Below are 14,883 nucleotides of genomic sequence, written 5' to 3' on the forward strand. Positions count from 1 at the left end.
TCATGTGCTGTCTACTCTTCTGTCTTGATTACATTTGGAGTTCATTCACAATAGTTAGTAATTTTCAGGAGACTTTATTAGAACCTATTGACTTTTCTTCTGAGTGTAGTTTTTGCCACATTCTAGAGGTAAATGTAATATATTTTGAAGAAAATCTTCCTTATGTTAGCATTATTTGAAGCAGAAATTATATGTTTTTATGTTCATCTTTCAGAACCATTGTTCCCTAAATGAGACTGTGTGCTAAGACTACCATTTTTTAAACTCATCTTCCTAAAGAAAGGATATAACTGAAAATTATATTTGGCACCAATCCTAATTTGGTAGAAAACTGTCTCATGAGCTCTTAGAATCTTTAAAAATAAGCCAGTGTCTCCATTTATTGAAATCTTTTAGAAGCTCAAAGTGGCAGCTTCGTATTGAATAATAATATTTTAAAATCTATTTATTTCAAGGGGAAAGATATATTTTGGGAAATCTATTCCAGATTTCCAGCCCAAATTTGGGGGTATCTTTTGGCAGGATCAGTTATTTAATAGTCCCAGTGCATTTTCTAGTACTAAAAATGATCTTCAGCATTACCTGTATTTGATTTTAGAGGGGCAGGCCCACTTATAGGGATTAGAACACTTTTAGTTCAGTACTGCTCGGACAGGAGTCCTAGTTTTCATCTCCAACCATTAGAATATAATCATTTTATCTTCTCATTTCAAATGATAAAAGTCTTAGTGGAAGCTTCTTTTGGGGAGGGGAGAAAATGTATTGTTTTCTCCACTCAGACAGCTGTAGTTTAAACTCTCATCTCCTGTTGCCTGGTTTATTGGAAGAGCCTCCTAATTGTTCTCTGTGTCTCCTGTCTATCCTCTCTCCAGTCTGTTCTCCACTTTACTACCAAATTGATCACCCTAAAACACATGTTCCCTCTCACCCCCTAAGGATGCAGTATTTCAGTAGTTTCCTGTTGCCTCTAGGATAAAATACAAATTCATCTGCCTGGCATTTAAAGCCTTCCACATTACTCTCCACCATTCCAGACTTGACTTCATATCATCCCCCTTCAGATCCTCTGTTGTGCTAGGAGGCACTGTGTATGTAGTGGAGAGAGCGCTAGCTGTTTGTTCCAGGGTCCTGGGGTGAAATCTCACTTCTGCCATTTAAATCTGCCAGTGGGAACTTGGGCAAGTCATTTAACTTCTCTGAGGTTCAGTGTGTTCAACTGAAAAAGGAACAAGTTGGCCTACAAGGCCTCTGTGGTCCAGCATGGTGTCTGTGTCTGGTATAAGAAATTCCATCTTCTCTGTCAGTGCCTTTACACAAGTCATTCCCCAAGCCTGGAGGGCACATAGTAGGTGCTTCATAAGTTTTTTTTAACTTGAATTGGATTTGCAGTTATTTCAATTAAAAAAATATGATGCTCCTGTGCTCTCTTTGTATGAGCCTCTTTGTTCAGTAGTTTCCAGGTAAACCACTGATTTCTTTCGCAGTAAGCCTTATGATGCAAAAACAAAAGATATCAATAAAAAATATTTAAGAATAAACTTTGGCATTCACAGAACCTTTGGCTCACTGCTTGGCTGTGTTTACATATTTGGCAGCAGACTTGTTGTGGGATAGAATGACCCCACCATTATATAAAGTAGAACTAATCATGAATTGCTGTTCCTGCGCACAGTAGTGTTGTTGACATAGATCTCTGCGGATCACATGATGCCGAGTGCGTGGAAATAAGCTCTGTAAATCGATTGCCCCATCAGATTGTCCATGTCATGTCTGGTTTCTGTTGCTTGCAGCTCTTTGAAAATTACTTCAGAGTTTTCTGCTCTTGTTTATCTCCTTTTTTAATCAGCATTTTGTGCTGTAATTCATTTTCTCCTGAAAGGGAGTTTTGGTGGTTTTCTTGTCCTGAATAGATTTTATTTGCCATTTTTAATCTTTTAATGATTTCTTTCTTTTGAAGTGATAAATGGATGGACGTATTAAAATTATGCAGAATAATCAAAGGAGTTTTAAAATAGCAGTTTACTATAGATTTCATAAACTCATCTTTTTGCTTTAGAAGAACACATCTATATTCCTTAATACTATAATAGACATTTCAAAGAAATCAAAACTTCTAATTTTGTAATAGTAGAAAGCTTAGCTCTCTATTTAGTGATAATTAAATGTAGTTTTCTGTCAATCTACTTAAAATTATTTTTACTCATATTACCCTTATGTTTACTTATATTACCCTTATGGTCATATATACTGAAGACATCCCCATGTTTTCTTCTTGTATGTGTTATATAGGTTCCCTGAAGAATCATGGTACTTGCCAGTTGTTTACCTTTGCTTTTGCAGAAATGTCTGGTTAGTGATACAGAAAATGTTTTCAGCATCCTAGTTCAGTTTTTTTTTTTTAGTTTTGAGTGCATGAAATAACACATAGGTTATATTAGAATTGTTGGTTACTATTTTTGTTATTTGTTTCTTTTAATATCAATTTTGTTTTCCAACTTTTTACCCAGGTCTGTAACCAGTGATGAAGGATCCACGAATGCATTCACAGGAAGGGGGTCACCTGGTAGGGGTCAAAAGACTAAAGTCTGTACCACACCTTCATCTGGTCATGCTGCATCTGTGAAGGACTCAAGCAGCAGATTGGCTGTTACAGACCCCACTCGGCCTGGTGCCACCACCAAAATCACCACCACCTCCACCTACATATCTGCCTCTACACTTAAAGTTAACAAGAAAACCAAAGGGCTCATTGATGGCCTTACTAAGTTTTTTACACCATCACCCGATGGTCGCAGATCACGAGGTGAAATAATAGACTTTTCAAAGCACTATCGTCCAAGGAAAAAGGTCTCCCAGAAACAGTCATGCACTTCTCATGTGTTGGCTACAGGTACCACACAAAAGCTAAAACCTCCACCTTCTTCACTTCCACCCCTAATCCCCATCTCTGGTCAGAGCCCCAGTTCACAAAAATCCAGTATTTCCACTTCTAATTCTCCCCAGAGTTCTTCTAGTCAGTCAAGTGTGCCCTCCTTTAGCAGCCTTACTAATAAGAGTCAGCTGAAGGGACTTTTTGATGGACTTTCTCATATTTATACTGCTCAGGGACTGTCTCGAAAAAAGAGACACCCAAGTTATGCACCACCCAAACGTTTGCGTCGTAAATCTGAATTCTCTTCCACAACAAAGTCTAATGCCCATTTCTATGGGAAGAAAGATAATAGGAGTAGGTTTATTTCTCACTCCTCTCTGTCCTCTGGCTGGGGACTGCCTAGAGGACATATTTTTAAAACAGTTGCTCACTTAAAGCGAACAACTTTCCTTAAAAAGCACAGGATGATAGGCAAATTAAAGTATAAAGTGACCCCTCAGATGGGGACCCCCTCACCAGGGAAGGGGAGCTTGGCAGACGGAAGAATTAAACCTGATCAGGATTATGGTAAGCAAAAGGTCAAAGCTCCAACCAAACCTACGTCCTGTCCCTCTCCTCCCCACTGAAAAAAAATAATCAACTAGTTCTTATTTGTCACATAGGCCTTAGCTATTTCTCTTGTTCTGACTTCACTTTCATAAAGAAGCAATGAAATGTAGACCCTTTTCTGCTGCTAACTAGACCTCCAACATGTTTGTCCAACTAATACTTTCATACATTCTATTATTTATTTTCATCTTGAGTGACACAAGGACCCCACCCCACCCCCATGCCCTCACTGCATTACTTACGGCTTTGTAGTAGTATTGCATGAGTAGCACCTGTCCTTGCTCCTGCCCTGCGCCTTCTCAGATGCTGGCCAGTCCTTAGCTGTGGCTGCTGCTGCTGTTTCCAGGCGCACGCTTCATTAAGCTCAGCACCTTCTCTATTCCATTGCCCTTTCATGACAAATTCCATCCTACTTCGATCTCAAGAAAAGCTCATCTATGATAACATGAAATGTACTTTGGGGTATGGTGTTTTTTGGTTTTGGTTTTTAGTTTTTTAAGAAAAATGTTTTCATAAAGTTCAGCTAGCGGATTGACATCTTATAATTTTTGTTACTTTTACTAAATTTGCCATTTAAGGGAACATTAGATTTGATTATTTAAAAGCTAATGCTGGAGGTATATAAAAAAAGGTCAATAACACTGATCTAGAATAATTTCATATACTTTTCCCAAAAAAATAAATTAAGGTAGGGAAAGAAAACCCAGTAAAGATACTGGTCAATTCAAGCAAAGTTTGGATAAAACAGGTAAAAGGGTAAAACCATTCCTGAATCTCTGTGTTATACCAAGAGTAAAATCTTATACATCTCAAAACAAAAGGGACAAGTTAGAAAATTCCAAAATGCTGCTTACTATGCTGATTGAATGCCATTCTGGTAGTTTAAGGAGAATTTTAAAGATTCCTGTCAGTGAATGTACTTTCTGCTGGTTTTTAATGACAGATACTGAAATCAAAATAAGCATCAAACAAGAAGGTACAGAGGTAAATGTGGTTGGAAGCAAGGATTCTGTTACAGAAGAAGATTTGGATGTTTTTAAGCAGGCCCAGGAACTTTCCTTGGAGGTAAGGCATCATTTCATCCACAAATATGTGATAATTATACTAATAATAGCTAGCATTTTACATAGTATCTATTATGTGCCAAGCACTATATTAAGCACTTTACAAATATTATCTCATTCGATACTCATAACAGCCCTGGGAGGTAGGTGCTATTGTGATCCCTACTTTACAGATAAGGAAACTGAGGCAAACAAGACAAGTGACTTGTCTAGGGTCACAGAGCTAGTGAATGTCAGAGACTGGACTTGACTCAAGTCTTCAGGCCCAGCACTGTATCTACTGCACCATCTGCCTTACCTTGGTGTGGTTTGAAATTGAAGTTTCAACTTTCGATGTGAATTTACCATTTTTTTGTCTCCAAGATAATTATCTTCAAAATCCTCTGTACTTGAGAATAAACCATTTATACTTTTTGTGTGAATGCTGATACACAGATGGCCCTGTCTGATTAGACTGGAGCCCTCCAGTAGTCTATTGAAGGAGGTCAAATAAGTGAGAGAAGAGGCGAAGTTTGAAAGGTGAACATGCAGGTGAGCTTAGATTACTCATTCCTCCTTACTAGAGGAAAGAGAAGTTATTAAATCTCAAACCCCAAAGACTGCAGAGTACAGGTGCTACTTCAGGACTGATGGAGGGAGGGTCCCTTATATCTGGTTTGGTTTTTTTTTGGATTTGACTTATATTGCAGGATTGTGTTTTATGACCAATGACTGAGTATTAATAGCAGCTCAACTTGTACCTGGTGCTTTAGAGTTTACAAAGCGTTTTCTGTGCAACAGCCCTGTGATGTGGATAGTTCCCACATTACTGTCCCCTCTGCTTCTCAGATGAGGAAGCTGTGGTTCAGAGAACCTCAGACAACAGCCAGCACAATAACAGCAGAGGTCAGGGTTAAGCTCAGCTCCACCGAGTTGGCCTGGAAGATCCAATCTGTTACTTTTCTGGACACTGCCTGGCCAGAGGCTGACACTTGTCACACGTCAGTTTTATAGGTTGATGTTCTTAGCCTGGTAAGCCTGGTCCGCTGCATAGCGTGTGTTGTTATTGCCACCTCCCAGCTATTATTTTCAGATAACATTGGCTAACATTTATATAGCACTTTAAGGTTTGCACAGTGATTCGTCTCCTATCTTATTTGATCCTCACAACTCTATGAGATAAGTGCTGTTCTTATCCCAGTTTGATAAATGAGGAAACAGGCTGCGAGGGGAGGGGATGGGGGGGGCGGGAAGGTCTCACAGACACAGGTAGTATCAAAAGCAGGATTTTCCAAGTCTCACAATCTATGCACTTAGTCACCACTGCCTCTTAAGAGTTCAAAGCAATCCTTAAAGCACATGCTTTGTTAAGGTTACACTTTTCTCTATAATTTCTCCTTTAAATGTTTTCTTTTGTTTCGGTTAGCTATTATTATTCCTAGGCTTTGTTACTTGGTCTATACTTTCCGAACTTGATTAAGTGACTTCTGCCTTATCATAGTGATTGTAGATCTGTTAGGCATTTTTACATCCTTCAACTACTCTTTAATGTTTTTTTTCACCATGCCCCTCCTCAGGCCATGGTATCACTGTCTCTTTGGGTCAGATAAAAGCAAATTTTCCCTAAAACTGGCCCAAATCTTTCCATAATGTACTCTGATTAGACTAGCTCTGGTTTTATATTTAAATATGAAGATGAAAAAAGATCTATAAAATGCCCTTCAGACTGACTTGCCCAACGTAGACATGTGCGGCGTCAGCCACATCATTGTATCACTTCATCTTATTTAATATATATTGGCATCCCTTTGCACCCATTTAATACAACATTAGCACTATGGCAGAACACCTTAATGCTGTTTCCCAGGGTAACAGGATTTTGGTTTTTTTCCCCCATTGTAGTGTTGTGGGTAATATGAATAAAATTCATTATAACTTCAAAAGAACTTGTAAACAGGGACAGCATGAGAATTCAAAAAGATTTTTTTGTAAAAAGAATAGTGGTACTATGTTCTGTATTCTTTTAAAGTAGGCATCATTTGAAGCCAGTTTTTCTTGAAAATTTACAGGTAAGTGAAAGAATCCTCTTCTTTATTTTAATTACCTCACCTCCCAGGGACATTATGAGGATCAAGTGAGAGTATATTAGTAAAGCTCTTAGCACAGTGCCTGAAACATAGTAGGCACTTAGTAAATGCTTCCTCCCTCCTCACCTCCCTCTCTTTCTCCTTCTCTTCCTTGTCTTTACACTTAAATTTTTACTATTCCTTCCTCCTAACAGAAAATAGGATGTAAAAATGGTGTGGAATCCAATGGACGGTATCCTTCAGTAATAGAATTTGGAAAGTATGAAATCCAAACCTGGTACTCTTCGCCTTATCCACAGGAATATGCAAGGTAGTATAGAATACCCTTGATAAATAAATATACTTTGTATAAGCAAAAGAAGAAGCACCATTTTTTAAAGAAAGTAGATGCCTATAGAAAACCAAATCACCTTTGATGATTGATTCTAACAGCTCTCTTGGCTCTTCTGATACCCTTTTATAATATTCAAAAATCTTATTTAAATGACTTGTACTTATTATTTACATATTCATTGTATACCATGTCTTCTGACTATTGGACCATATTCTTTCTATGGTTGATTGGACAGGTATCTCTTTGACACGAAACAAGGTATGAAAATTTTTTGCTCTTGGAAAAATCTTTGAAGACATATTTACTACCAGATTTCCCTTTCTAATTAGAATGCTTTTATGTGTGTGTATGTATCTGTGTGTGTGTGTGTGTGTGTGTGTGTATTTACACATACATATTTGTTACTTAATCTTACATTTTCTAGATGCCCTTATAGAGATGTAGCAAAAAAGCAAAAGGAAAAAACAAAATTGAACACCTTCCACAATTTTTATTCCTGGGGCCATTTTTGGTCCAGTAGTTTAAGAGAAAACATTGGTGTTGGTTTTAGGTATGGTGAACTTTAAGACTCCTAAATAATTACTGCTGGGTTCTGTTTAGTGTGACTAACAAATGCCCTGAAGTGGTCACGTGTTTGGAATTTGCATTATTTGTAGTTATAGTTATGCGAAATAGAGTCATTTGTTTCAGCCCAAGGAAAACATTCAGTGCAAATTCAAATAATGTGACCACTTCTGAGGATATATTATTTTCCCTAATCATGACCTGGCTATAGTGAGAGAGCAGGACCAAACAGCCACTTGTCTGTCTATGCTCCAGTAATATACTTGTATTTGTCAACTCATGGTCTTCAAAAATTTCCAATAAAAACAAGCTTGTGTTCCCTCTGGATTTCTACCTTATTTCCTTCTACCCTAGCAGCATCTGCCTAGTGACCTAATTGGAATGAATTGGAAGTGTGTATACTAGTACTTAAAGCATCAAATTGAGTGAAAAGATCGGATTTTTCTTCCTGGCTTCCCTTAACTTAGACAATTGTAATAAATTCCTCTAGCCCTTAACTTTCCCGCTCTTGACATAAGGGTAATCATATGTCTTGCACTTGGAGAGCTCTGTGTAAAAGTTACCATGTTAAGTACAAGCTTTGAAATTGCTATTATTTCTGTCACTGTTATCTCACAGTCCTTGAAGCTAAAAGTGTTTAAAAGTGCTTTTTGTTTGGAACTGGGCATGTCCTTATATTGTAGGTAGAATACACGTACTATGGTTGTTTATATTTGCAAGGTGAGCAGTAATGATCCAAAATGGGGAGAAAACTTGTCCAAAGTCACAGGAAAAGTCAGTGGTGGAACTATAAAACAAATTCAGGTTTTTGGATTTTTATTTCTTCCTTCTCTGTATTAGGCCAACAAGTTCCAAGGAAAAGTTATCTTCTCTAGTGGTGAAAATGGAGACATCTCAGTTCTGGAACCTCTTTCCCTCATAAGTTATACACAATATTTAATAAACTAATTTATAGCCATTCCCTCAGTAGAAACAATCACATCGCCACCACTGACCTTTTTCAGTCGCTGTTGCCGGAAACTGGCCTCTGGCTCAGTGCTCCCCTTCTGGCTAAGATACAGTTAAGGAGGCTTCAAATCAGCAAATATCCTTTTGTCTAAAACATTTCTAAGAAGGCATTTGTTCAGTTTGGATAGTAGAGATGGCAAGTATTACTAGTCTTGTTGCCATATTACTATGTCATAAATGAGTTAACCTTGACTTCACCTCACTGTCTATCTGGGTGTCACTTGTTTAGACTACAGTGTAGAAAAAGCCTTTAGGAAAATTGAACAAAATTTAATTTTCAAAATTGACCCAAAATGCTAACTCTCTGATTTTTAAACTTCAACAGATTACCAAAGCTTTACCTGTGTGAATTCTGTCTTAAATACATGAAAAGTAAAAACATTTTGTTAAGGCACTCAAAGAAATGCGGATGGTTTCATCCTCCAGCAAATGAAATCTACAGAAGGAAAGATCTGTCAGTATTTGAGGTAGGCATGTGTAAAATGAAAACCCCATTTTAAAATAAAGTTAAACATGTACTTGTTTGCCTTCTAGAAGGCAAAAAGTGTACAAAATTTTAATACTAAGAGTCACATTTTTCTCTAGTGGGAACTTTTCCACTTTTTGGAGTTGTTCTAGCATTTAAACCAGTTCTTCCCAGCTGCTGGAATACCTTTTTAGTATCACAGTGACTTCTTTCCCTTTCCTGTAGTAATTATAATTCATGTCTGCAAAAAATCAAATCCGCCAGTGAATTTGTGACCTCCGTAGTCTTTCCATTAATTGCTTCTTTGGTGATAGAAATTAGCCTTAGCCAGCAGCTGTAGCAAATCTCCGGTTAATGTTGCCTTTGAAGATATTTCCCTCTCCAGAGAGTTATGCAGCTGTAGACATCACCCTTTTCCACAGCCACCTGTGTTCCCATCCATTTCCTGGCAGCCTATGTGGCCTTCTTGACAAGAATGCTGCAGCTGGTGGAAGCTCTCCCATCTCTGTGGATGGCCACCCCAGCAGAATTCTGTTGGTCACCATAATCCCATGTGACTGGGTGGCTGTAAACTCAGGCAGTTTTAAAGGTATTTGATATTTTCAGAGTTGACTTAATGGAGAAAATTTTTAATCCTACTTTTAGGATTTCAGTAAAATAGGTTTGAAGGAGGGCTGAGTTTAGGGGAAATGATAATCATTTTGTTTGGGGCATATTGAGTTGGAGATACCAGTGGTACATCTAGTTGGATGTGTGCAGTAGACAGTAACTGGAGAGAGAGAGTGACTAACTCCCATGGAGATGATAATTGAACCCATAGGTACTGATGGGTGTTAAAAAGAGAAGAAAAGATGATTCAGGACAGTGCCTTTGGAGAAACTCATATTTATTTAAGTGGCAGGATTTGAATGACCTCCAAAGAGAGGAGAATTGGACTGAGTGATCAGAGACGTTTGAGAACAATCAGGAGAGAAGAGTGTCTCAGAAGCCAAGGGAGGAGGATGTCCCAGAGGGAGGACAGTTAACCATGTCAGCAGTTTCAGAGAAATCTAATGGGATGAGACTTGAAGAAAGGAAAATTGATTTAGTAGTTAAAAGACTGTTGATAATCTTAGAAAGAAGAATTTCAGTTGAGGGGTGGGATTCCAGGGGTTGAGAATAAAATCAGAGGTAAGGTGGGATTCCTAGACCTGAAGGCCCTCGGAAGTCACTGAGTTGAGCCTCTCATTTTAGAACTGAACAGGCAAATGTCCAGATAATTTATACACCTTGCCCAGGATCACAGAGAGAGATAGTTGCTCAGTCAAGATTTAAATCCAATTTCTCTGACTCCAGATTCAGCATTTTTCAGGTTACTTCACTGCTTAAGAGAGAACATAGAGAAAGTGATAGGTCAAGGATGTGGGCAGGTCAAGGAAAGGTTTCTTATGGACCTTGGTCATATTTTATACAGTGAGGAAGGAGCCAGTTGCTGGAAGCAAATTGAAGATGAAAGAGAATGAGAAAGTGATGAAGGAAGGAAGCATACTCTTGGAGAGTATGAGGCCAAGTGATGTGCGGTAATGGACTAGGAGAGAGGGAGAAGGATGAATGAGACTGAGAGTGTGCTCTGAGGGAGGAGCTTCCCTCCTATGTGCAGGGCTACAAAATTAATGATACCTGATATCACAAAGGACTATACAGTTTACGAATTACTCTTCATACATTAAGTTGTTTGTGCCAAGGGGAAGAGCCTTTAAGATTTTATTTAGGAGTAGCTTGGAGCCATTGCTCAGAGGACAGAATCAGGCCAAGAAACCTTTTTAGTATGGAAGTTGATTTGTGTAATTTGTCATTAGTAAAGTTTGAGAGGGTTAGGCTGAGTAATTTTTTAAGCTCTTTCTAACTCCTAATGTCCTATGATTCATACTAAAACTATAATCTGTTAAAAAATAAAAAGCCCACCACCTTTTTTGTCACAACTTAGTAATAACAACAGCCCCTAATATGTAGCTGAGAGGGCCAGACTTGGAGTATATGGCCTGACTAGGGTCCAGTTTTGCCTGGACACAAGCTGGCTCTGTGACCTGTGGCTGGTCATTTAACCTTTCAGGTTCTTTAGACACTGTCAGTCACCCAGTAAGCATTTACTAACCCCTTCTATGTATCAGGTATCCTTCTGAAGAAGGATTTCCTAACTAAGGGTTTGATATACCAGGAAAATCACAGGCCTACCCCTTCCTTTTAAGAAGGAAAAAGTTGATACATAATAATTTGAATTTTGCACAGTATTTTACCTACACTATCCCTTTTGATCCTCACAGTAATCCAATGAGAGACATAGTATTCTTATACCCATTTTATAGTTAAGAAAACTGAAATTGAGATTGAGTGATTTTTCATGGTCATACAACTAGGAAGTATCAGATGCCAGATTTGAACCTAATTCTCCCTGACTCTTAAGAGTAACATACTTTGCACTCTACCAGACTGCCCCTTACAACTTCTTAAACAACCTCTGCTACCTCTCAAGGATGCTGACCTTTTTATCTACCACTATCTAAAATCCATTACCTCATTTATATATGCCATCACTGCAAAAGGCATTCATGCTACCAGCATTCTACTGAAACTTAAGGTGTATGTCCACACCCCTCCAGTGTTCCTGCTGCTGTCAGGTGCTCTGGCTAATAATAGCTCACATTTCTATAGTGCTTTAAGATCAAATACAATTATTGTATTCACCTTATAAAGGAGAACCTAGATTTCAGTCTAGCACACTTTGTCCTACATTGTGCTGCCAAGGAAAAAGATGTCCAGCCAAATGAATAAAACCTCCTCTAGTTAAGGAGCAAATTGTCTCTTCTATGCCCAGTGCTTGATACTTATATCTGATTATGTCGCTCTATATATGAGTTGGGTCTTCTCCAAGGGAACCCATTACAGGAGTTCTAAAAACAATTTCTGCATTATAAGAGTTTGTATGATCCACTAGAGACCACAGAGTGGTCCAGTTCGTTGTTAAAGACCTCTGGTTAGCAAATACCCATTCCTCTGAAGAAGGTTGCTGTGGAAATTTGTAACTCCATTTAATCTAAGAAATTGGCACCCTTGCTTAACCTCCTGTCCATAACCGTCAGTATCCCAGCATGATTTCTTTTTATTTTGAACAGAAGTAGACTGTAATCATGGCACTTATTCTGGGTTGAAATTCATCTCACTTTCTCTGCAGTATTATTCCCAGAATAGAAGTTTTATCTTTTCCAATTATATTTAAAATGATGCTTGGGATAAAACCAAAATGGAGGCCTTTTTTGTGAATCTATCCCTCAGGGAATCAGAATAATACAGTTCATTTATTTCATTTTGGTGTGAAACCCATTTTGGAAATAGCACAGAGATTAACTTCCTTGAAAGTATTTTGATGTGTTTACATTTCCTGTAATTCAGATATGTTTGGTTCAGATAAGGGGAGGGGGACATACTTGTATCATTTTTGAACCATAAAAAATAGAAAGCTAGAATTACTATATTGCCAGTGGTTTATATCATGTTAAGCTAGTTTAAGAAGAAACTACAAATGTGAAGACTGGGAGATGCTAGGCAATTTCTCTTCTGTAGTTAACCTCATGCTTGCTTAATGGAGTGTTTTCATCTTGTAATCTGGGATGTGAAAATACAATTATATGCTTCCTAAAATACTTTAAACAAGAAACAGTGTCATGTTCAATGGTACTTTTTGTGGTAAATAATGTTGTCTGTTTCTTTTGCTAGGTTGATGGGAATGTGAGCAAAATTTATTGCCAAAACCTTTGCTTGTTAGCCAAGCTCTTCCTGGACCACAAAACCTTGTATTATGATGTCGAGCCATTCCTTTTTTATGTTCTGACAAAAAATGATGAAAAGGGCTGTCATCTCGTTGGATACTTCTCTAAGGTAAAACAGGAGCTATTATGCCCTCCTTTCTTGTTTCAAAAATATTATGCGTAGAGCCTCTCTCTGGGTAAGGTTTCCCACAGTTGTAACTTGAAGAAGTGACACCTGTTTCTGAAAGGCCAACACCTCCCGAACAGGGCTCTTCAAGGGAGATGAAGGAGGCCCCTTGCCAGCACTGCCAGTCTACACTCCCAGCTCCATCTAATGTTACAGGTGTGGCCTGTAGACTGGAGAGCGCTTCACCTCAGCCTTCTGCCATTCACACTGTTTTCCATGCTAAGTCAACATGAAGCTCTGCCTTTTGATGCAAGACCTAAAACTCTGCCCTCCTTGGCACATTTCAGTGTCACATTGAAGGTGCTCTTTTCTTTCACTGAAGGCTTCAACCTGCCCACTCAGCCCTGCCCTCCTGCGCCGCTTCCTGCTCCACCCTCACTTTCTCACTGTGCTGCATGGATCCTGCTTTCTAATTTTTACATGCTTCTCTTCTTCCTCCCTCCTTGTGTCTCCTTGAAATTGAAGAAATCTGGCTTTCTCTTGAAGCTGCTTCATCTAGCATCGACCCGACCTTCTCTCCTGATCCCCAGCACGCTGGAGCAGGACAGAGAAAGAGCATCCTTCTTGTCATAAGGCACTGTCACTTCTGGGCCCTTTCCCACCACCTTCACTCAGCAGCCTCCTCTGCTCTTATCTTCTGTTCACTCGTCTGCTCAAGAAGTTTCCATGGCTCCCTATTGTCTGTAGGATAAAATACAAAGGCAGAATCCTCTTGCAGTTTGACTCCACCCCATTTTTCTCTCACATTACTCTCCAACACACTGTCTGTGCAGTAGCTAAATTGCCCTCCTTGCTCTTCTAGGGATTCATCACTTCTTGGCACAGGCTAACTTCATGCCTCAAATGCCCTCCTCTTTCCCCACCAGCCCTTTTTCCCGAGAACCTCTAGGTCCCATCAAGTGCTGCCTCATTCAGGTTACTGTAAATTCATTTTGTATATTTATATGCCTTATACTCTTTATCTTTGAACATGCTGCATCTATGCAGGAGAGTGTAAACAAGGCTTCTTTCACCTCAGCACCTAACACAAGCCTTAGGACTGATAGATGCTTATTAATTCATGGTTTTTGATTGATGTGCTGTTGCTCCAAGAGAATCTCATCTGTGCAAGAAGTCCACCTCTTAGTTGTCCCGGGCTAAAACAGTGATTTCCTGTTGCATCCCTGGCTGCCCACACTGCACCTTCATTTCTGACGCAGGAGGTGGTCTTGGTGGTCTTCTTGTCTGTCTTCTAGGCAGGCACTCAGGCACCACTATCTCACCAGGCTCCCTCTCTTTTTCTGGGTCACACATCAAATATCATCTTTCCTGCCACCACTCAGTAATTCTAAGCTCCCTTCTGGTTTCCTTTTCATCTGTCCATGAACTGCCTAAGCCTCTTTCGACCCTGAACCAATCCATAAGCACACTGTTCTTATTGTATTCCCTGACCTGGCCCAGCCTCTCTGACAGTGAACCCTCAGGCTCTTTCCATGCTCTTTCTTCTCTGCCCCTGGTCAGTTTCTAGTGGCCAACATGACAAACCAGGCAGCTCTTCCAGCTGCAGAATCATAACTACTCTTTCTTTGCAGGAGTCCTGGATTAAGGTGATGAAGTGACAGTTGGGTCAAAAATGCTAAGTAAAACTATTCCCAAAATCTCTGAATGTTGAGATATTTGTTAGATGATCTTTGTCAGCTCATGCTCCTAGATTGACAGTTAAATCAATCCTTGCTCTCGATCTTAAGACTCTGAATACAGAAGATGTAGACAAATCTGTCTTCACAAACATGCTTTACTTGTATTTAAGAATCTCTTTCCCATCACTTATATACTAAAGCAAGTTCATTAAGATCTGGGTATTCTGAGTTAGTTCTTTGATACAGTAAGTATGATTTGTGATCAGTCTCATTCCTGATTTGTACTTGGCCAGAGTATTCACAGTCTCA

General features: G+C 39.1%; 1 protein-coding gene across 1 annotated transcript in view; it reads left to right on the forward strand.

Annotated features, from left to right (window-relative positions):
• The window catches only part of KAT6B (lysine acetyltransferase 6B), a 212,516-nt gene that overhangs the window by 134,161 nt on the left and 63,472 nt on the right, over positions 1 to 14,883 (forward strand). Inside the window, exons 7-11 of the mRNA XM_036735114.1 lie at positions 2,508 to 2,890; positions 4,425 to 4,546; positions 6,806 to 6,921; positions 8,843 to 8,984; positions 12,737 to 12,898. Of these exons, the coding sequence (XP_036591009.1) occupies positions 2,508 to 2,890; positions 4,425 to 4,546; positions 6,806 to 6,921; positions 8,843 to 8,984; positions 12,737 to 12,898 (925 nt within the window). The remainder of the gene's footprint in view (positions 1 to 2,507; positions 2,891 to 4,424; positions 4,547 to 6,805; positions 6,922 to 8,842; positions 8,985 to 12,736; positions 12,899 to 14,883) is intronic.

The sequence above is a fragment of the Trichosurus vulpecula genome, chromosome 8, assembly GCF_011100635.1.
Source record: "Trichosurus vulpecula isolate mTriVul1 chromosome 8, mTriVul1.pri, whole genome shotgun sequence".
NCBI classification, from domain to species: Eukaryota; Metazoa; Chordata; class Mammalia; order Diprotodontia; family Phalangeridae; genus Trichosurus; species Trichosurus vulpecula.